This window comes from Homalodisca vitripennis, unplaced genomic scaffold, assembly GCF_021130785.1.
Source record: "Homalodisca vitripennis isolate AUS2020 unplaced genomic scaffold, UT_GWSS_2.1 ScUCBcl_6738;HRSCAF=14087, whole genome shotgun sequence".
NCBI lineage: Eukaryota > Metazoa > Arthropoda > Insecta > Hemiptera > Cicadellidae > Homalodisca > Homalodisca vitripennis.
The window spans coordinates 23,077-38,945 of NW_025782918.1; the positions used below are offsets into that span (position 1 = coordinate 23,077).

Sequence of the window (15,869 nt, forward strand, 5' to 3'; positions counted from 1 at the left end):
TTAGAATATCTAGTCTGCTCAAAAATTCATATACGTCAGACGATGGGGACCTATACATTCCAACAAGTACAAATACATAATCATTTAGAGTACATTTAACAATACAAAATTCACAATGAAAATCTTCACATAGTTTGTCAGCTAAAGGTATTGACATGTTACTTACTTTTAGATCACACCTGGAAAGTATTAAGACTCCCCCCTTTGTAGTATTATCTCTACAGTAACTAGAGGCAGTGCTAAAGTTATGCAAATTTAGCCTTTCTAATTCCCAACTTCTAATGTTATGCTCAGTGATAACACAAATATCAGGTTGAACCTCGTCAATTATAATTTGAAGTGAATTTAATCGTGACGGAAGATGCTCAATATTCTGGTGAAAAATTCTGATCTTTTTATTTATTTCTTTGTCAGCGTGTTTGTGACCGGCATAATTTTGCATTATTCTACCATTAACTTGTTTGTTATCACTACAAAAGGGTGAGGAACACACCTCCAGATGCGAGCTCAATCTAAAAAACCATTATCAGTAATAACATCTCCGTTTGGTCTGTACACAGACCTATCCGACACAACACTAGTACTCTGCTTTTCACCGGAAACATTTTTAGTAACTTGCACTGAACCATCTTTTTCACTTGTATCCAAGATAGAGATATTGGTTGTTGAAATCATTTGTTGGGTAGTAAGTTGTTCTATGGGTGTGTGCTCCTCCGGGTTCACAAATGAGTACAGTTCAGCGTCAGTGGAAGAAGGTATTTTCAGTTTTAGGTACAGTTCATCGATAGCATTTTGAATACATTGGATAAGGTTGTTGTAAGTGTAACCATTGTGTAGTTTCTTAAAAGGAGTTTTGTTATAGCTAATAATATTTACTGGGGTTGCTGTTTTTATTTGAAAGCTAACAATGTTTTCAGCAAACACTTCAGGTGCTAATCCATCACGTATGCAACCCATAGGGGAGCATACTAGACTTTGAAAGTTTCGAGTTTTGAAGTCTCTGACAAGTGCTGTAAAAGCATTTTTATAGCTGCCCTCAGTTGGTTTATGGTTGTATTGTTGCTTAGTAATCAATCCATAGACCGCACATCCATTGTGACGTTTCTGAAATGATAAATCTCTTGTTAAGCAATCTGAAGGCTTGGGCCTCCCAAATTTTTCCTTAAATGTTGTGGCTACTCCAGCACTCATTTGCTTTGCGCTTCCAAAGTCATTGGAAATACAATGGGCGAATGCTACAGTTTCGTCATTACAAAATCTTTTTATCACATGTTTCATGTTTCCATTAATGAAATTAATCTTGTTTCGGTTAAATGATTTTGAAAATATTACTGCCAGTGTGTCCAAAATTTGTCTGCAGATTTTTATTTTCCCATTTCTGTTCAAATGCAGCCCATGCCTTGTATAATCTAATCTGGTTAGATGCTCCAATTCAATAATATATGTAGACTTTAGGCGGAGTGCCAGTTCCCTCATGTAGCTATTCATCAAGTCAATCTTGAAATTTATCAAGTCGTACTTCTCTAGATCAAATCTGTGAGGGATTGTACACAGTATAACAGGAGTTTTTTTGTTTAGTGTAGCTAGTGAATCCTCTATTGACCGATATATTGCATCGGTATCATTTTGTAGTAAATTGTTAGTTCCCCCCATGATAACAACAGCATCATTTCCAGTGGATTTTACTGCTACTTCCATTACTTGTTCAATCCTAGCATTAGGCATGACGCTTCCAAGGACTCTGATATTACTGCTTCTTTCTTCAATATAATGGCTCATACTATGCCCTTGGCTGTCAGAAAAGATTGAAAGTTCAATATTCTGTCTGGATAGTTGATTTATGGTTTGATTGCATTTTGTTGTGTGCAAAAGGTTAGTTTTGTATTTATATTGACATGGTTGGCTCAATAAGTTTGATTCTATAATACTGGTGTTTTTTGTTGATTCTATATTATCTAAAATTGTGTATCTATTTGGTGTGATAATTGCTGGGAGTTGAGTCATGACTTTTTTACTAACTTTGTTTTCCTTGTGTTTTTTTTTGTATATGGGTCCATTTTGTTTTACAAGAGTTCTTTTCTGAGCTACTGTTTTTTGAGTCTGTTGAGCCAATTTCAACAAAATTGATAGGTTTTAGTAGCATCTGTTTTAAGAGGGAAGGTTTCATAAAATTGTTATTTAGGTTAACGTAAGCTATCTGGGAACGTTTGATCAAGATTGAAATCTCACTAAGTGAAGGAAAAGTAAGCTCTTCAAGAGAGTATGAGGTGGTTAGTTGCAACAAGTAACTGATTATAATTTCAGTTACAGCAATTGTGAAAATACCACAATCGTAACTATTTTCCTGTTGTGGTGCAGTACTTACAGGGATGAACTCATAATCATTCTTACTCTCTTTATTCAAGTAGCAGAATACCTTCTGTGCAATACGTTTTGCCGGCTCAATGTTGTACATTCTTAGCGAGTCATAGTAGAAAAACTTTTTTGTTGATCCTTTGTATACTAACAAGCTCCAGTGAGAACCCAAGCCATCTATTTTATTATCTTGTTTTAAATTTTCCACGTCCTCATAATCTTTACTATCATTGACAGGCAGAAACAAATAATTTGACTCTTTTATATTTAAGCTGTCCAGAACAAAACTATAATCTGTTAGCAGTTTTATCGCCTGACATACCGTAGGATCCAGACAAATAATTGCTCTCCCCCTTAAGAGTTTATAATTTAATACCTCAAAATATTTCATAATAGTGTCATCTTCAATCCAGTTTGGTCCCAATATGTTTAATACTTTATTATGGTTGCTGGTAAAAAGCAAGGACTGGCTGTTATCTTCAATATTTTTGAGGCTAAAGTTATCACACACATCATGGTTGATTTTGATTTTATCTATTAGAGGGCTACTAATTGCCAGAGGTTCACAAACCATGTCAGGCGAGTTAACACTCATCATAACATTATCTTTTTTGTGTAATAAGCTGTCAGCTGCTAAGGTTTGATTTTCTTGGCTGGGTAAATTATTGACTAATGAGTCATTAGAACTTACAGAGGATAATCCAATCAGAGATTTATTACTTTGTTTTTTGAAGCTCAGTTCTGCTTCTTTTAAAGCAACAGCAAATCCCTTACTTTTTTGGTATTGTTGGATAAAACGTGATTTGTTTTCATAAAAAAGACAAATATCTGCTTCTTTAATATTGATTCCTATTTTCTTTGTACCATAAAATGTGACATCATACTTTGCAAGTTTTGATTTTGTGTCAGTCTTGTCAATAATAGCTGGCCAGTATTGAAATCCCTTAACCTTTGCAAAAACTCTGTCCCCCAATTTAAATTTATTTTCTGTTAAATTACTCATTTTGTAATTAGTTATAATTATATTAAATCATTTAGTTTAATAAGATACTATAAAACTGAAGTAAATAAAATGTATTATTTGAGTTACTTCTCAGGATGAAATGTAAAGTATAAATGTCTGGCAATCTATTGTGTAATAGTAAATTGTTCTTATAAAACTCAGTGAGCAGATTGTACAGGTGGTCAAACAATGAGTCATTGATTAGCAGTAGTAGTAGCAGTCTGAAGGTCAGGCCGCCTTATCTTATCTCATCTCTACTATCCTTCTCTTGTTCACATAGACCCAAACACTTCTTTAATTATTTTGAAATGTTCATATTACTTTATTTCCACACTGCGAAGTGTTAAACTAACTACTTACAACTGTCAGATTTTACTCACTTAATACTTTGATATAAAATTTAACTCTAAAAGATTATTTAAAACCACTGAAATCCTCAAAAAAATAGGGAGCACTACATGCACATGTTCTACTCATTCAGTCACTCATAAATATTCATTATGCAGTATGGATGATTCAAGTGTAAACATCTCAGAGAAGCCGACACAATATGTAGAACAGATAACCATGTTTTTTATAAGTGTAAAATACTAGAAAACATTAAGTAAACCTTAATTTAAAAATAAACTAGTTATATAGTTGAAATAACCATTCTGCTGGAATTTCTTTTGAAATGACAGTAATATAGTAGAGAAATTGTGTCATATTAAATGAATTGGTTCTAGATAGTCGTCTTAGCTGTCTTAATTAAAACATGTTAAAGTGCTATTTAAATTGAATTCAGACTTATTCACCTTGAGGGAAATGTCATGATTGTGAAGACTTTCTGCATTGAAAATATTCTTACTTTCTTACAATAACCTTAAATTTACTCACATGGCTTGTGTGTATATAAATACTATACGAAAACTAATCTCAATGAAATCGTAAATTTCAAAAGCAAGAAATATATTAAATTTGTAGTTTTGTGAATCTATAACATTTATTTCTAGAATCCAAGAATGAAAGTTTTTTATCTTTGGTTATTATTTTTATTTAGTAACACAACATTTATTATAAGCTGTCAATTAACCATCACTGTAGCATTTGAACTGAAATGAAACTCGTCTTCACAGCGTATTACATTTTGTAATGTTTACATGTCTTTTTAAAGGAGTAAATATTATCTGATTGTGATAAAATTAAAGTTTTATTATACATTTTTAAAGCAAAATTGTTAAAGCCTTTGAATATTATTGTGGTTACCAGGTTTGTGTGGAAAGTACGTTAATCAAGGACTTTGCTAGAATAGTTGATATCTTACCATATGAGTCATAACAAAAATTATATAACGTTGTATCAATATTAATTGATTTATTCATGATTGGGGAAAATAGGTTGATTTTTACGATGATATTTGATGGTTTTTAAATAGAGTTATGGTGTTGCTAATATTGTATGTATTCGGATTTCAGGCCATTTCACTCCAAAAGCTTTACCCTCTGTGGGTCAAGTACCTTTCATACAGAGTTTCTTGTGTTCGTTCAACAACACCTGTCATGCAACAGAGAAGGAGGCTCAGATCGATGGCAGCAACCTACAAGCATCGAGGTAGAAGGCAATTAGATTTACTATTCAAACTATGTAACCTTTATTGGCTGAACATTATCAAAGTCTATCTTTCGAGGGGCTGGAAAATTCAACCCTGGAACTGGCAAAGTCGTGATTCACGATGCATTTTTCCCCACCGTGAACTGGCAGAGTTGTAATTTGTGGTGCATTAAACATCATCTACTAATTATGCCAACTTTCAAATAATCTTCATTTAAATTGCATTAAAAGCTATATCGTTGTAATTGGTAGATTCTGAACTTTCTATTAATGTACTCACTTCTATACAAAGATCTATAGATGTCTGATGCGCTAAGCAATTTTTACAGCTGTTTAAATCAGCTGGATTCTGGTATGTTTAGCTATACATTGTTTTTGTTATGTATTATAAATAGACATTTTCTTGATCGATAACAACTCAATATTAGATTTTTAAATTGTAGGTGTTTAGTGATTTGTATGGGCTTCAGAAAATAAAAACTGATTTTTTAAGAACATAATAGTTTCGTTTTGGTGCACGATACATCCATAAATTGTAAGGTAACACAATTTTGATTTCTTTTATCATAAACTGTATTTTATTCTGAATAAAATGATATTCAACACTATGTTTTGAGTAGTAACTGATTTTGCAGTTAATGTTTTGTGGCTAAAAGCTGTGCCAGTTAAGGCTAAAATGCATGCCAGTTTTAGGGTTAATTTCTCTCTGTCTGTCTGTCCTCATAATATTTTAAGATCAAACTGACCTATAGACTTGACATTTTGCATGAAGTTTAATTTCTATAAAGGTAACATCAAGTTTGATGATGGCGCATATTATTCAATGGGATTTGTCTGAGTGTTTACAAATATATTTACAAAAATAACATTTTTCCAGCCTCTTTAGTGATAGGCTTTGCTAATACTCAGCTCACTATATAACCTGGTCTCACAAGTGTTAATGCTGTACTTTAAATCACTACTTTTCAAGACTTAGTTTCCAGTCCCCTCCTTTTGTGGAAAAATAATACAACACATAAGATTGGAAAAAAAGTAAAGAAAATAAACAAATACAAAGCACTATGACACTATACAGAAGCGCAAGTTCCATCAAGTCCTTAAAAACTGAAAAAGTGTGGGCTAAAACTAGCAAGCACAAGTGCTACGATGACACAATGGTTTGTTTGACACAACTATTGTAGTTTGTTTTTATGGGACATTCATGACTGGATCCAGAATTCATAAAGAATACCTTTTGGGACATTTCTTGTATACCAGTAGGAAATTAATCAAAGTTGTTTACAAATGCTGATTTTTATTGGTAACCTATGATGGGATGTTCCAGAGCTGATAGTCTGGTGAGAGAGCTGTCTACCATGTTTGGTCAAAGACTGGTGGATCAGGATTTGGATGCTGCAGAGAGTGTTGTGGCTGATCTGAATCGGTTGGCAAGCCTGGTCCAAGGCATCACATCCCGTCAGGTTCAAGTGAAAGGTAACATTGGTTTGATTTTACTATGCCAGATCATTGAAAAAATACTCTTAATTGTTCATAAATGACTATATATTTTAGTTCAACAGTTGTGTATTTATTCAATGTATAACAAGGATTTTTGCTTTAGTCAATATTACTAACACCATTGCAGCTCTATGCTGATTAAGTTGTCTAACACCACAACACACACTTAGGCCAACCACATTCATTGATCATATATGAGCTAATATGTAAAAGTTTGATATTATCAATATTCATTTATTTGTCAAGAACACAAAGTTTATTTTGTTAAATATATTTTATAAATATAATTAAATAAAATATTAAAATCACAATCTGGACATAAAAGAGAGTATAAAAATTAACAACATGGTTTTAAAAATTAATGTATAGTGAATATGTAATATGATGCGTGTAGGCAACTTTGTGATATAAATTTCTGGAATATTGAAAAGAACTGGTTTTCCAATTAATTTTGAATTTTAATACATTGTACAGGCCTATTTCAGAGTACAACTTTTAACTGCTATGTTCAAAGAAGTTGAATTGCTGTTATACGAATATTATTGAAAATTTTGTAACTTTTGGGTGTTTTTTGTGTGTTAATGCCCCCATTAGTTAATGCCATTGAGTTCTGGAATTTGTATATTGCCGTAAGTTGTTAAGAAATCAAAATTTCCACTATTTGCGATTTAACCTTCCAAATGGCAAGCCATTTTAGGATGTTTTGTGCATGTACTTAAAAAATGTTATAAATAATACAAATATAGTATGAACTGACATCTATAATATATAATATTTTTTTAAACAATCTGTTGATAATTGTGGTTTATAAAACTGTTTATATTATAAGAAAATCCCCAAATCGATATATATATATTTTGTTTTAGCCATTTTTAAAATATGATAGGACTGCGTCTGGCAAAGAAAGATAGTATAGTATTATTAGTATTATTTGACTTGTAAGAAAGCCAAAACACTCTAGATTTTATATAGTTTTAGAAAATGTAGAATGTTGAACATCTTATTTAAACAAAGTTGGTATTAGTTCACAACTGCAAATCGTATAAAAAAAGGCTAAAATTGTTATTAAGGGTACAATTTTTTTTCAAAAATACACCAAGAATTTAATTTGTTCAACATAATTTTTACTAAAATTGATAGGAAATTTTTTTAGTATTTTGGTTTAAGTTGTCGCTATGCTCAAATCACTCGAATTTAACCAATTGCTGTTGGGGCGGTTGAAAAAATCATAAAATAAATAAACATGATAAAATAAAAATTATTTTCATAAAATAAATTTATAAATGTTTATTTTAGTACTTGATATTTGTCTTTTAATTTTTAACATTAATAATTAAGTATATATAGTTTAAAATAAAATATTTTTCCATGTGTAAAATTATTTTTTAAGTGTACGTAAAGTTCCAGTAAACTCAAAATTGAAACAAATCTCAAGCCTTTCTAAAATTTGTTGTAAATTTACAAGTTAACTAATGATGTACCATATGTCTTGGTTACATATAGTTAAAGGATAGTTAATTTACTACTAAACAAAATACTAATACTATAGATTCATCTACATAAATGATTTATAATAAGCTTATAAATAAACACAGACAAAACCGGCCTATATCATTGTTGTGTTTCACAATACAACAATTAGAGTGCAGCTCTAAGTGGCTGGCACTCAAATGGTTAATTTATTCTTATGGAATATGCCTTTTGGAATTTTTCTGTGTTAATGTTAGCGATTTCTTATAATTGCCTTTTGAGAAATACAAAGGAAAAATATAATGTAATGTATAACATAGGATTCTTTAAATCCTAACAGAAATAACGCTAAATTTCAATGACAATATCTTGTGAAGGTTGGAAATATGTGTTTGATATGAAAGATAAAAAATAATGTAATAATATTAAATTGTTTTTTAAAATCTCAGATTTTCATTTTTAAATATTACTACTACAATATATACAATTAAGTAGCCTCTATATATAAACAATCAGTAATATTTTAAAACTCTGGGCATTATTGGAGATAAATAAAGTCTAGATTGTATGAGCTTTGTCGTTATGAACCATTTTTTCCAATTGAAGGACATTCTCAGTTGAATCCAATTTAACTAGTAACATTTACAGAGAAACATAGTTTTCATTTAATTTTCTATAAATATAAATTTGAATTCTATAAAATATTAAGATTAGGCTTTCTGCATTTTAGTCCTTTTAAACCGTGTTTAATAAATCAACTCATTATCAAAATAGCATGGGATTTTTAAATGTACAGATATTAAAATTTACCATTAAAATGTGGCTGAAGGTCCAAGCTTTTTATGACATAAATGACCACTTGGCTTAAGATATTTGACTTTAACTTTCTAATCTTCTTTTTATGTATCTATTAGGTTTCTTAATAAATATAAATATTTTATTGTTTGTTAAAATTTTCTATTTGGATATTATTAATTTATTTCATTCAGTAAAAGAGTGGTTTATATTATAAAAATAATATGCTATATAATTTGATAACTTTGTTTATTACATGATCTGTAATGTTTAGTGACAGTAAAAATATCATCAGTTTTTAACTGAAGAGGGCCTGCTAACAAGTTAGTTACTGTGTTGTGCACAATTGTCATTTATTATTAAGTCTGTGAATAATTTAACGGATATTGGATCTGCATAGTGAAGAATCTCTGTACTGAATATCAATACTGTACTTAGTTCCCTGGTTCATTGCTAGATGTTGTCGATGTGTTGTTCTGCTCGTGTTGAATACATGCAGGTGGACGACATCTGTTTTTGTTTCTAGAATGGGGAAACTTAGTGACAGTTGGTTTACTTTAGTGCACATGTGGCACTTTGTGTAAGCTCAAACTGCATTGCTTGTATTTGTTTAGAGTGTGGGATATCTGGAAAGCAAGGGTATTTTTACATAAAACTAGTATTCAGTGGGTGATGTAAACAGAACCAAATATTTCAGTTTGTCGAGGCCATGTGTTTCATGAGTGATGATGAAGAATTGGAGGTTTTATATTTGATAATGATAGTTCTTGATCCGCCAGTGACGATGATGTGTCAATAGCTAATGACATGGGTGACAGTGAAGCACTGGGGGCAAGCCGCACATCCAGTGCTGTAACTGTGATTTACAAGTGCATTGCTCATTTAAAGTGTTTCTTAACAAAACAACCACTGGTACTCAAGGGCTGAAGTAAGTGAATTGTTAAAATTATTTGTAAAAACATTTGTTTTTATATTTTATTAAATATGTAAAAATGTTAAAAAACCCATAGAAGCACAAAAAGGAGAAAATTTATGTTATACTATAGCCCAAATCGGCAACCAGCATTAAACTCATTACATTTGTAGAAATTTTGTCTATATAGAAAAAGTGTATTAAGTAAAAATATGAGAATTTTTTTTATTACTATATATTAGTTATAAAAAGCTTTTAAGATAAATCTCAAGTCTAATTTTTTTAAAGATGTAATTGAAAAATCTGTTTGTTATCAAGCAATCAATCTTGCTTTATTCATAATGGTATATTTCATAGTTAAAATAGATCTACAATTAATAATGTTTGTTATAAATATTTTACTAAACAATATTCCAAAATAAAAAAATATAAATAATAGTTAAATTACTAAGATTAAACAAGTTTGTAACTGTTCCAACCTGCAATATTGCTTTAAATTATTGTACTGAATACAAAGTCATGACTTAACCTTTCCAGCGTTATTGACGCGGATCCGCGGAGGGCCACTACAAGCTCAAAACGTTATTGCCGTGGATCCACGTTTTTGCATTCTTTATTTTCTTACTGCTATGTTAGTTGAATATTTTGCTGCTAGATGGTTCTAGTAGTCATGCGACATACAGACGGGTTGCCCTGCCTCGAATTCTGTTAAAATGGGAGTGGCAGCTGCTTCTAATTGGCCAAACACTGTCTAGCGGGAGTTGCCCCGCGCCTTTCACAAAGCCATTGACGGGAGCTCCCGTGAAGGCATCTAGTCAGTTAGTTAGTGAGAAGCGTCTGGTACACGCATATGTATTTCGGTTATCGATAATTTTCTGTTGTGTCCTATTCTTTTTAAAGTAAATTATTCATATTATATACAGCAGTTTCCAGTATTTATGTAGTGTTTTTTACCATTATTCGTGTGAATGGCGAATCCAGACGATTCGGAATTTGAAGATTTGGTAATTCTGAGCAATTACTTGGTCAACCCCAAACTTTTTAATATTTTACTACGGTCATAAGGATGTTATCAGAAAGCAAGAAACATAATTCAAGCCTTGCAAGGCTGTCCTACAGGTTGCCGAGTGATACGAAGGTTCAAAGTCCACGCGATAACAGTGGCTTGCGGGAGACGCGCAGAATGTCAGTTGTGACAGCCCGCCACCAAATAAACACTCTTTGTCTACTTTTGTATTTTTCTAATTTTATTAGTTTGTAATATAGTATATGTTTATCTATAAAACTGTGTTTCATTCCCATACTACTGAATAAATGATAAAAATATTAGTGACAACTACAATGCGATAATCTCAAAAGTTAAAAATTAGCCTAGGAAATCCAAAAAGGGCTAAACAAATTTTATTTACCGTTAAATAACTCTATTTTGACATACAGAAACGAAAATAAATTTAACTTTACACATTGGAAATTTAAAAAAATTGTAACTTTATCAAAGAACAGGTCAAATTTTTCATGACGCTTAAAGGGTTAAATATTCTTTTAGATTTTTGTTATCCTCAATTCAAATTTATGTACAGATATTTTTCAGATTTTTTCAAAATTGTGTTTACTGTGTTGCTGTTTACATGTGTTGCTGTTCAGGTGTTCTGAGTGTGCCCGAGTTGGTGAACAGCACGAGTTGGATTAAGGAAGAAATATTCCGCCAGAATATTTCTCTCGATGAAAATGCTGTGGATTCCTTAATTACTGCTAAGTTTGCTCCTCAGAACTTTTCACTGGTAAGTTTATACGTTTTGTTTATCAAAAGTGATAATCCTTAGAAAGTTATCACAAATTAGTGGGCATCACAATTTTTGGAAAACATATTTTTGTGTTCTGGTTGGTTTGCTCGACTTGACATTTTTGGATGGTTAAAATAATTCTGAAAAAAGTAAATAAAATATATAAAAGATGTGTATAAACCAATTGGTGCAGGCTCTCAATTGTCACTCATCTAGTTACAGCATGGACCAGATTCAGAATCCCAGTGTGATTTTGGATTTGTGAATTTTTTGTTGATTTAGCAGTAGTTCCCATTTTTAATGGCAGATTTTTTTGGCAATACACATTCTACAAATCCTTGTAATTGCGGTTTTGTACAGTTCTACCAATTCTGTAAATCAAAAGACCTGTAATAATTTAAAAATTTTTTTAAGAATCACGAATATTTATTGTCGTCCCACAAATATATATCGTAATGACAAAGTCCTTATAGCAGAAGGGTTATACATATGTACAATATAACACCAACAGTATAAAAATATATATAAATATAAATACATACTACATACATATGGTAAATAGTACAAGTCAAAGACAAAGTTTAAAAGAATAAATTATCTACATTACACATAAGCATTTGGTTAACATTATAAAAAGCTTTTTGTTTTTAAGTGTTTGCCAATGTTTTTCTATTGTTACTTGTACTGTGTTATTCCAAACATTCAGTCTGCTGTTATAAGGCTAAAAGGTACCATGAAAACGTAGCTCAACAACGTCATACAAGACGCTGCAATAAAAGGAAGGTGAACTGGAGCTAAACTCAAAATTCAATTGAATCAACCCTACTTAGCTCCACCATACTTAAAGATCGTGTCTATCACATCTCATAGTGCACTCAATTGTTTACCTGATGAGACAATGAGACTACCACTTCACCTATTTATACGTGTCTCTGATGTCAAAAGTTTCGTTTTGAGCTTCTTCGTTGTTGACTTTCTTTGGATCTCTTCAGACGAACGTGACTCAAGATTCCAGAAGTCAAGTCTGAGACAGTGTCAGATACCAGACACTACAATAAAAGGAAGGTGAATTGGAGCTAAACTCATAATTCATTCAAAAGTCTACCTGAGAAAAGATATCATGAAGCTATCAAAGACTGCCTTTAGAAAAAGCCTAAACAACCAATTTAAGTAGTTACAGTTTATTTCACCTATTCATGCAATTTATTTTTTTTAAGGGGGGCCATTCCCCTTTTAATCTTTATTCTGTCCATTCTCATGGGCCACTGGTCTGTGCGAGAATCTTATCAAACAGAATAAGGGGGAGAATCAATACAGTAGATGGTTACCTTTTTTCACCTCAAGATAATATATGAATTAGTGCTAAAGAGATTTAAAACTTTGTAGGATCATCACATTATTCTTTGAACAGATTAACTTAATCGATCTAATAAAAGAGTTTGTATAAAAAAACACAAGTTTTTATTTTGAATTTTCAAACTGCATACATCCCAGTTCTACTTATGGATTTTTACGTTGTTAGGCAATGGCTGAAAAATGTGGGAAGCATATATCTCAATATGCTTTAAGTTGAAGGACCAATTTCATTTTCAAAATTACTATTTCTGAATAAACACACATTACAACTGCCATTTCAATCAATGCAATTCAAAAATTCTTTATTCATATGTTATACATACAGTATATAAAAATGTAAAGTCATTATTTAGGGTTGACTAATTTTTTACAATAAATCAATACTGTCTAGTTCATACAAAAGTAAAGTTCATCAAACTTTAAACTTGATGTGCATATTAATTATTGTTGTATAAGTGGAAACCCAAAAATATATGTATACAATATTGTTAGTGTATTGATACTTTTTAACATGCTTACACTTGGACGTAAAAATTATCATACATATTACTAGCAGTTATGTGTTATCTTGAAACACAATACTGTTGCAATTTGATTGATAGGTCAATATCAATTATGTAATGTCCTGAGGCAATGTTGCCTAACTGTGCCACAACAAATAATTTGTGAGATTGTAACGTAAAATCAATTCTGATCTAAACCCATATTAATGGTGTTAATTAAATGTAAACAAAAGAATTCTTTATAATATTGTTTTAAAGTTTTGAATTTACTGCGCTGTACTAAGATAATAAGCAATTTAAAAGGTAGAAGTACACAACACCAAATGTCATGTAACAGCTTCACTGAGGTTGAATGCAAAATTTCAAATCTACAGCTCATTTCAATAGGCTACTTGTGTTATTGTGTCACATGTTAAAATGCCATAATGTTGTACTCGGTTTGTTGATTGATTTATTCTGCAATTTTCTTGTTACCTTCATGGTTACCTCTAAAACAATGTAACAATATTTGTTAACGCTCATCCAAATCCAATGTAGTAATATCACCATCATCAAACTCAATGTTAGTGATGATGAAGTAAAGATGAAGCTTTGTGCGAAATTTCAAGTCTACAGCTTTCAGGCAGAAGGAATTATGTAATTTCTCCTTCAGCATTAATTTTAACGACTGTCATTAACATCTAGCAATATATTAGTTTTGTATACCTGTAATACGTTAACAAGTTGACACTATCTTAAAAGAGTAAGTGGCGTCAATCTTTCGGGCAATGATAACCTAAGTGTTTCTTGCCATTAAAGAAACAAGAGTTTTGCACTTATTGATTGATTATCACACAGAAAATATATTAGACCGGAAGTAGATTATGATCATCGTAAGTAGACACTTTTTAACCAGAGAAGAAATTGCAATATCTTCCAGTCACTATCACTTATCACAGGAGTGTTTGGTATGCCATTTAAGAAGGATATGTCCATTGTGTACCCGACATTCAGTAGGGAATTGCATATGAAGCCATGTATAGCTACTAGTTACTAATAAATGCAATATTTCAAGCTGCCAGCCACTTCATGTGAGGAAAGCTATCACAAAAAAAGACCTGCCTCATGAAAATTAGCTGTCATGACAATTTTATAAACTATATTAGAACTTTTAAAAAAAAGGAGAGGCCGATCCCTTTTTAAGACTTATTTTTCCCGTCCTAATGACTTGTTGGCATGTGCTAGGATCTTATCAACCAGAGTAAGGGGAAAGGCTGATTCAATACATGGTTTATGGTATCGATAAAAACAGCCACAGACAGAATTTTAACTCATGCTATCTCTAATCGAGATCCGAAGTCCGAGGTCTTAGACCACTCGGCCATCGGCATTATCATATAATACCTGTATTAATATTTTCAATTGTACCTAATTTTATGCCTAAATGGGAATCATGTCTTAAAACGCTTTCATATAATGTACATTATAAGAGCAGTCACATCATAAGCAGTTTTTAAATTTAAATATTAGCAATTGATTTTTTGAACTTTATTTAACTAATTAGGCCTATAATAATAATTTTGTATTGATCAATACATGGTTTTGTGAAGGAATAGGACACAAAACAAAAATAGTTGTGTATATTTCTACTAGTCTGCATTAGCAGCACACACGTTGATTGCATTGTGTGCGAATTCTGATACTATTCAAAGAAGAATTCATGTAATAATGAGAATAATGTTCTATAATCAAGATTTAGTTGTAATAACATATTTATCACATTATGTCTTTTATTTATTTAGCTAACCCTCCTTTACACAGTCATGTATTGTTGTTATAAAGTCATCACCTAAATTACTTATCTATGACGAACCACTTCAAAATAAAAGTTGTGGTTTGTGAACCTTTTGGAAAACCTGTTGTGTATTATGGAAAATTATAACCCCAAGCAACATACACAGTTTAGTGGCAGCATACTAAAAAAAATGAATTGTGGCTCCAGAAACATTATATATCAACTTCAATGTGAATCATGCTCACAGGATTATATTAGCCTTATCAGAAACTTATTAGTTTAAAAATAACAATTACTGAATTTTTTAAAAGAGAACATTTGTATGATCTTCAGGTTTTTGTATAAATTGTATACTTTTACTCCCACACATTTTAGTTACTTGTCTCGGAATAAAAATGTTAAATCTCACACAGTGTATTCTTTCAACATCTACATCTTTATAATAAAAATTGCTTAGGCGGTTTAAAAGATGTTATAAGTATACCCATGTTAAATCTCACACAGTGTATTCTTTCGACATATACATCTTTATAATTTGTAAGGATATAATCAACCCAAGGTGTCTATGGTGTTTTTAAAGGGTATCTATTTACAGCTTTATGTGTTGTGTAGCGCGCACGCACACTACTATTTTAATATAGTAATTTTTAGATGGTATTTTAGTAATTACACAGTGTGTAAATTAACTGGACTAACCCAAGTCCCTTTAACCGCGTGATGTGAGGTGACTGGCCGTGCTGAGGAAATGCAAGGGTCAGCACTCGTCAGCACGGGTCGGGAGTCGAGTTGAGGGCTCGGAGGTAGGCGGAGGGATTGGCAATGTAGAGTG

At 31.5% G+C, this 15,869-nt stretch overlaps 1 protein-coding gene across 1 annotated transcript in view; it reads left to right on the top strand.

The window, feature by feature from the left end:
* The window catches only part of LOC124373950 (retinal-specific phospholipid-transporting ATPase ABCA4-like), a 41,147-nt gene that overhangs the window by 11,278 nt on the left and 14,000 nt on the right, over window positions 1–15,869 (top strand). Inside the window, exons 4-6 of the mRNA XM_046832260.1 lie at window positions 4,813–4,948; window positions 6,273–6,421; window positions 11,268–11,404. Of these exons, the coding sequence (XP_046688216.1) occupies window positions 4,813–4,948; window positions 6,273–6,421; window positions 11,268–11,404 (422 nt within the window). The remainder of the gene's footprint in view (window positions 1–4,812; window positions 4,949–6,272; window positions 6,422–11,267; window positions 11,405–15,869) is intronic.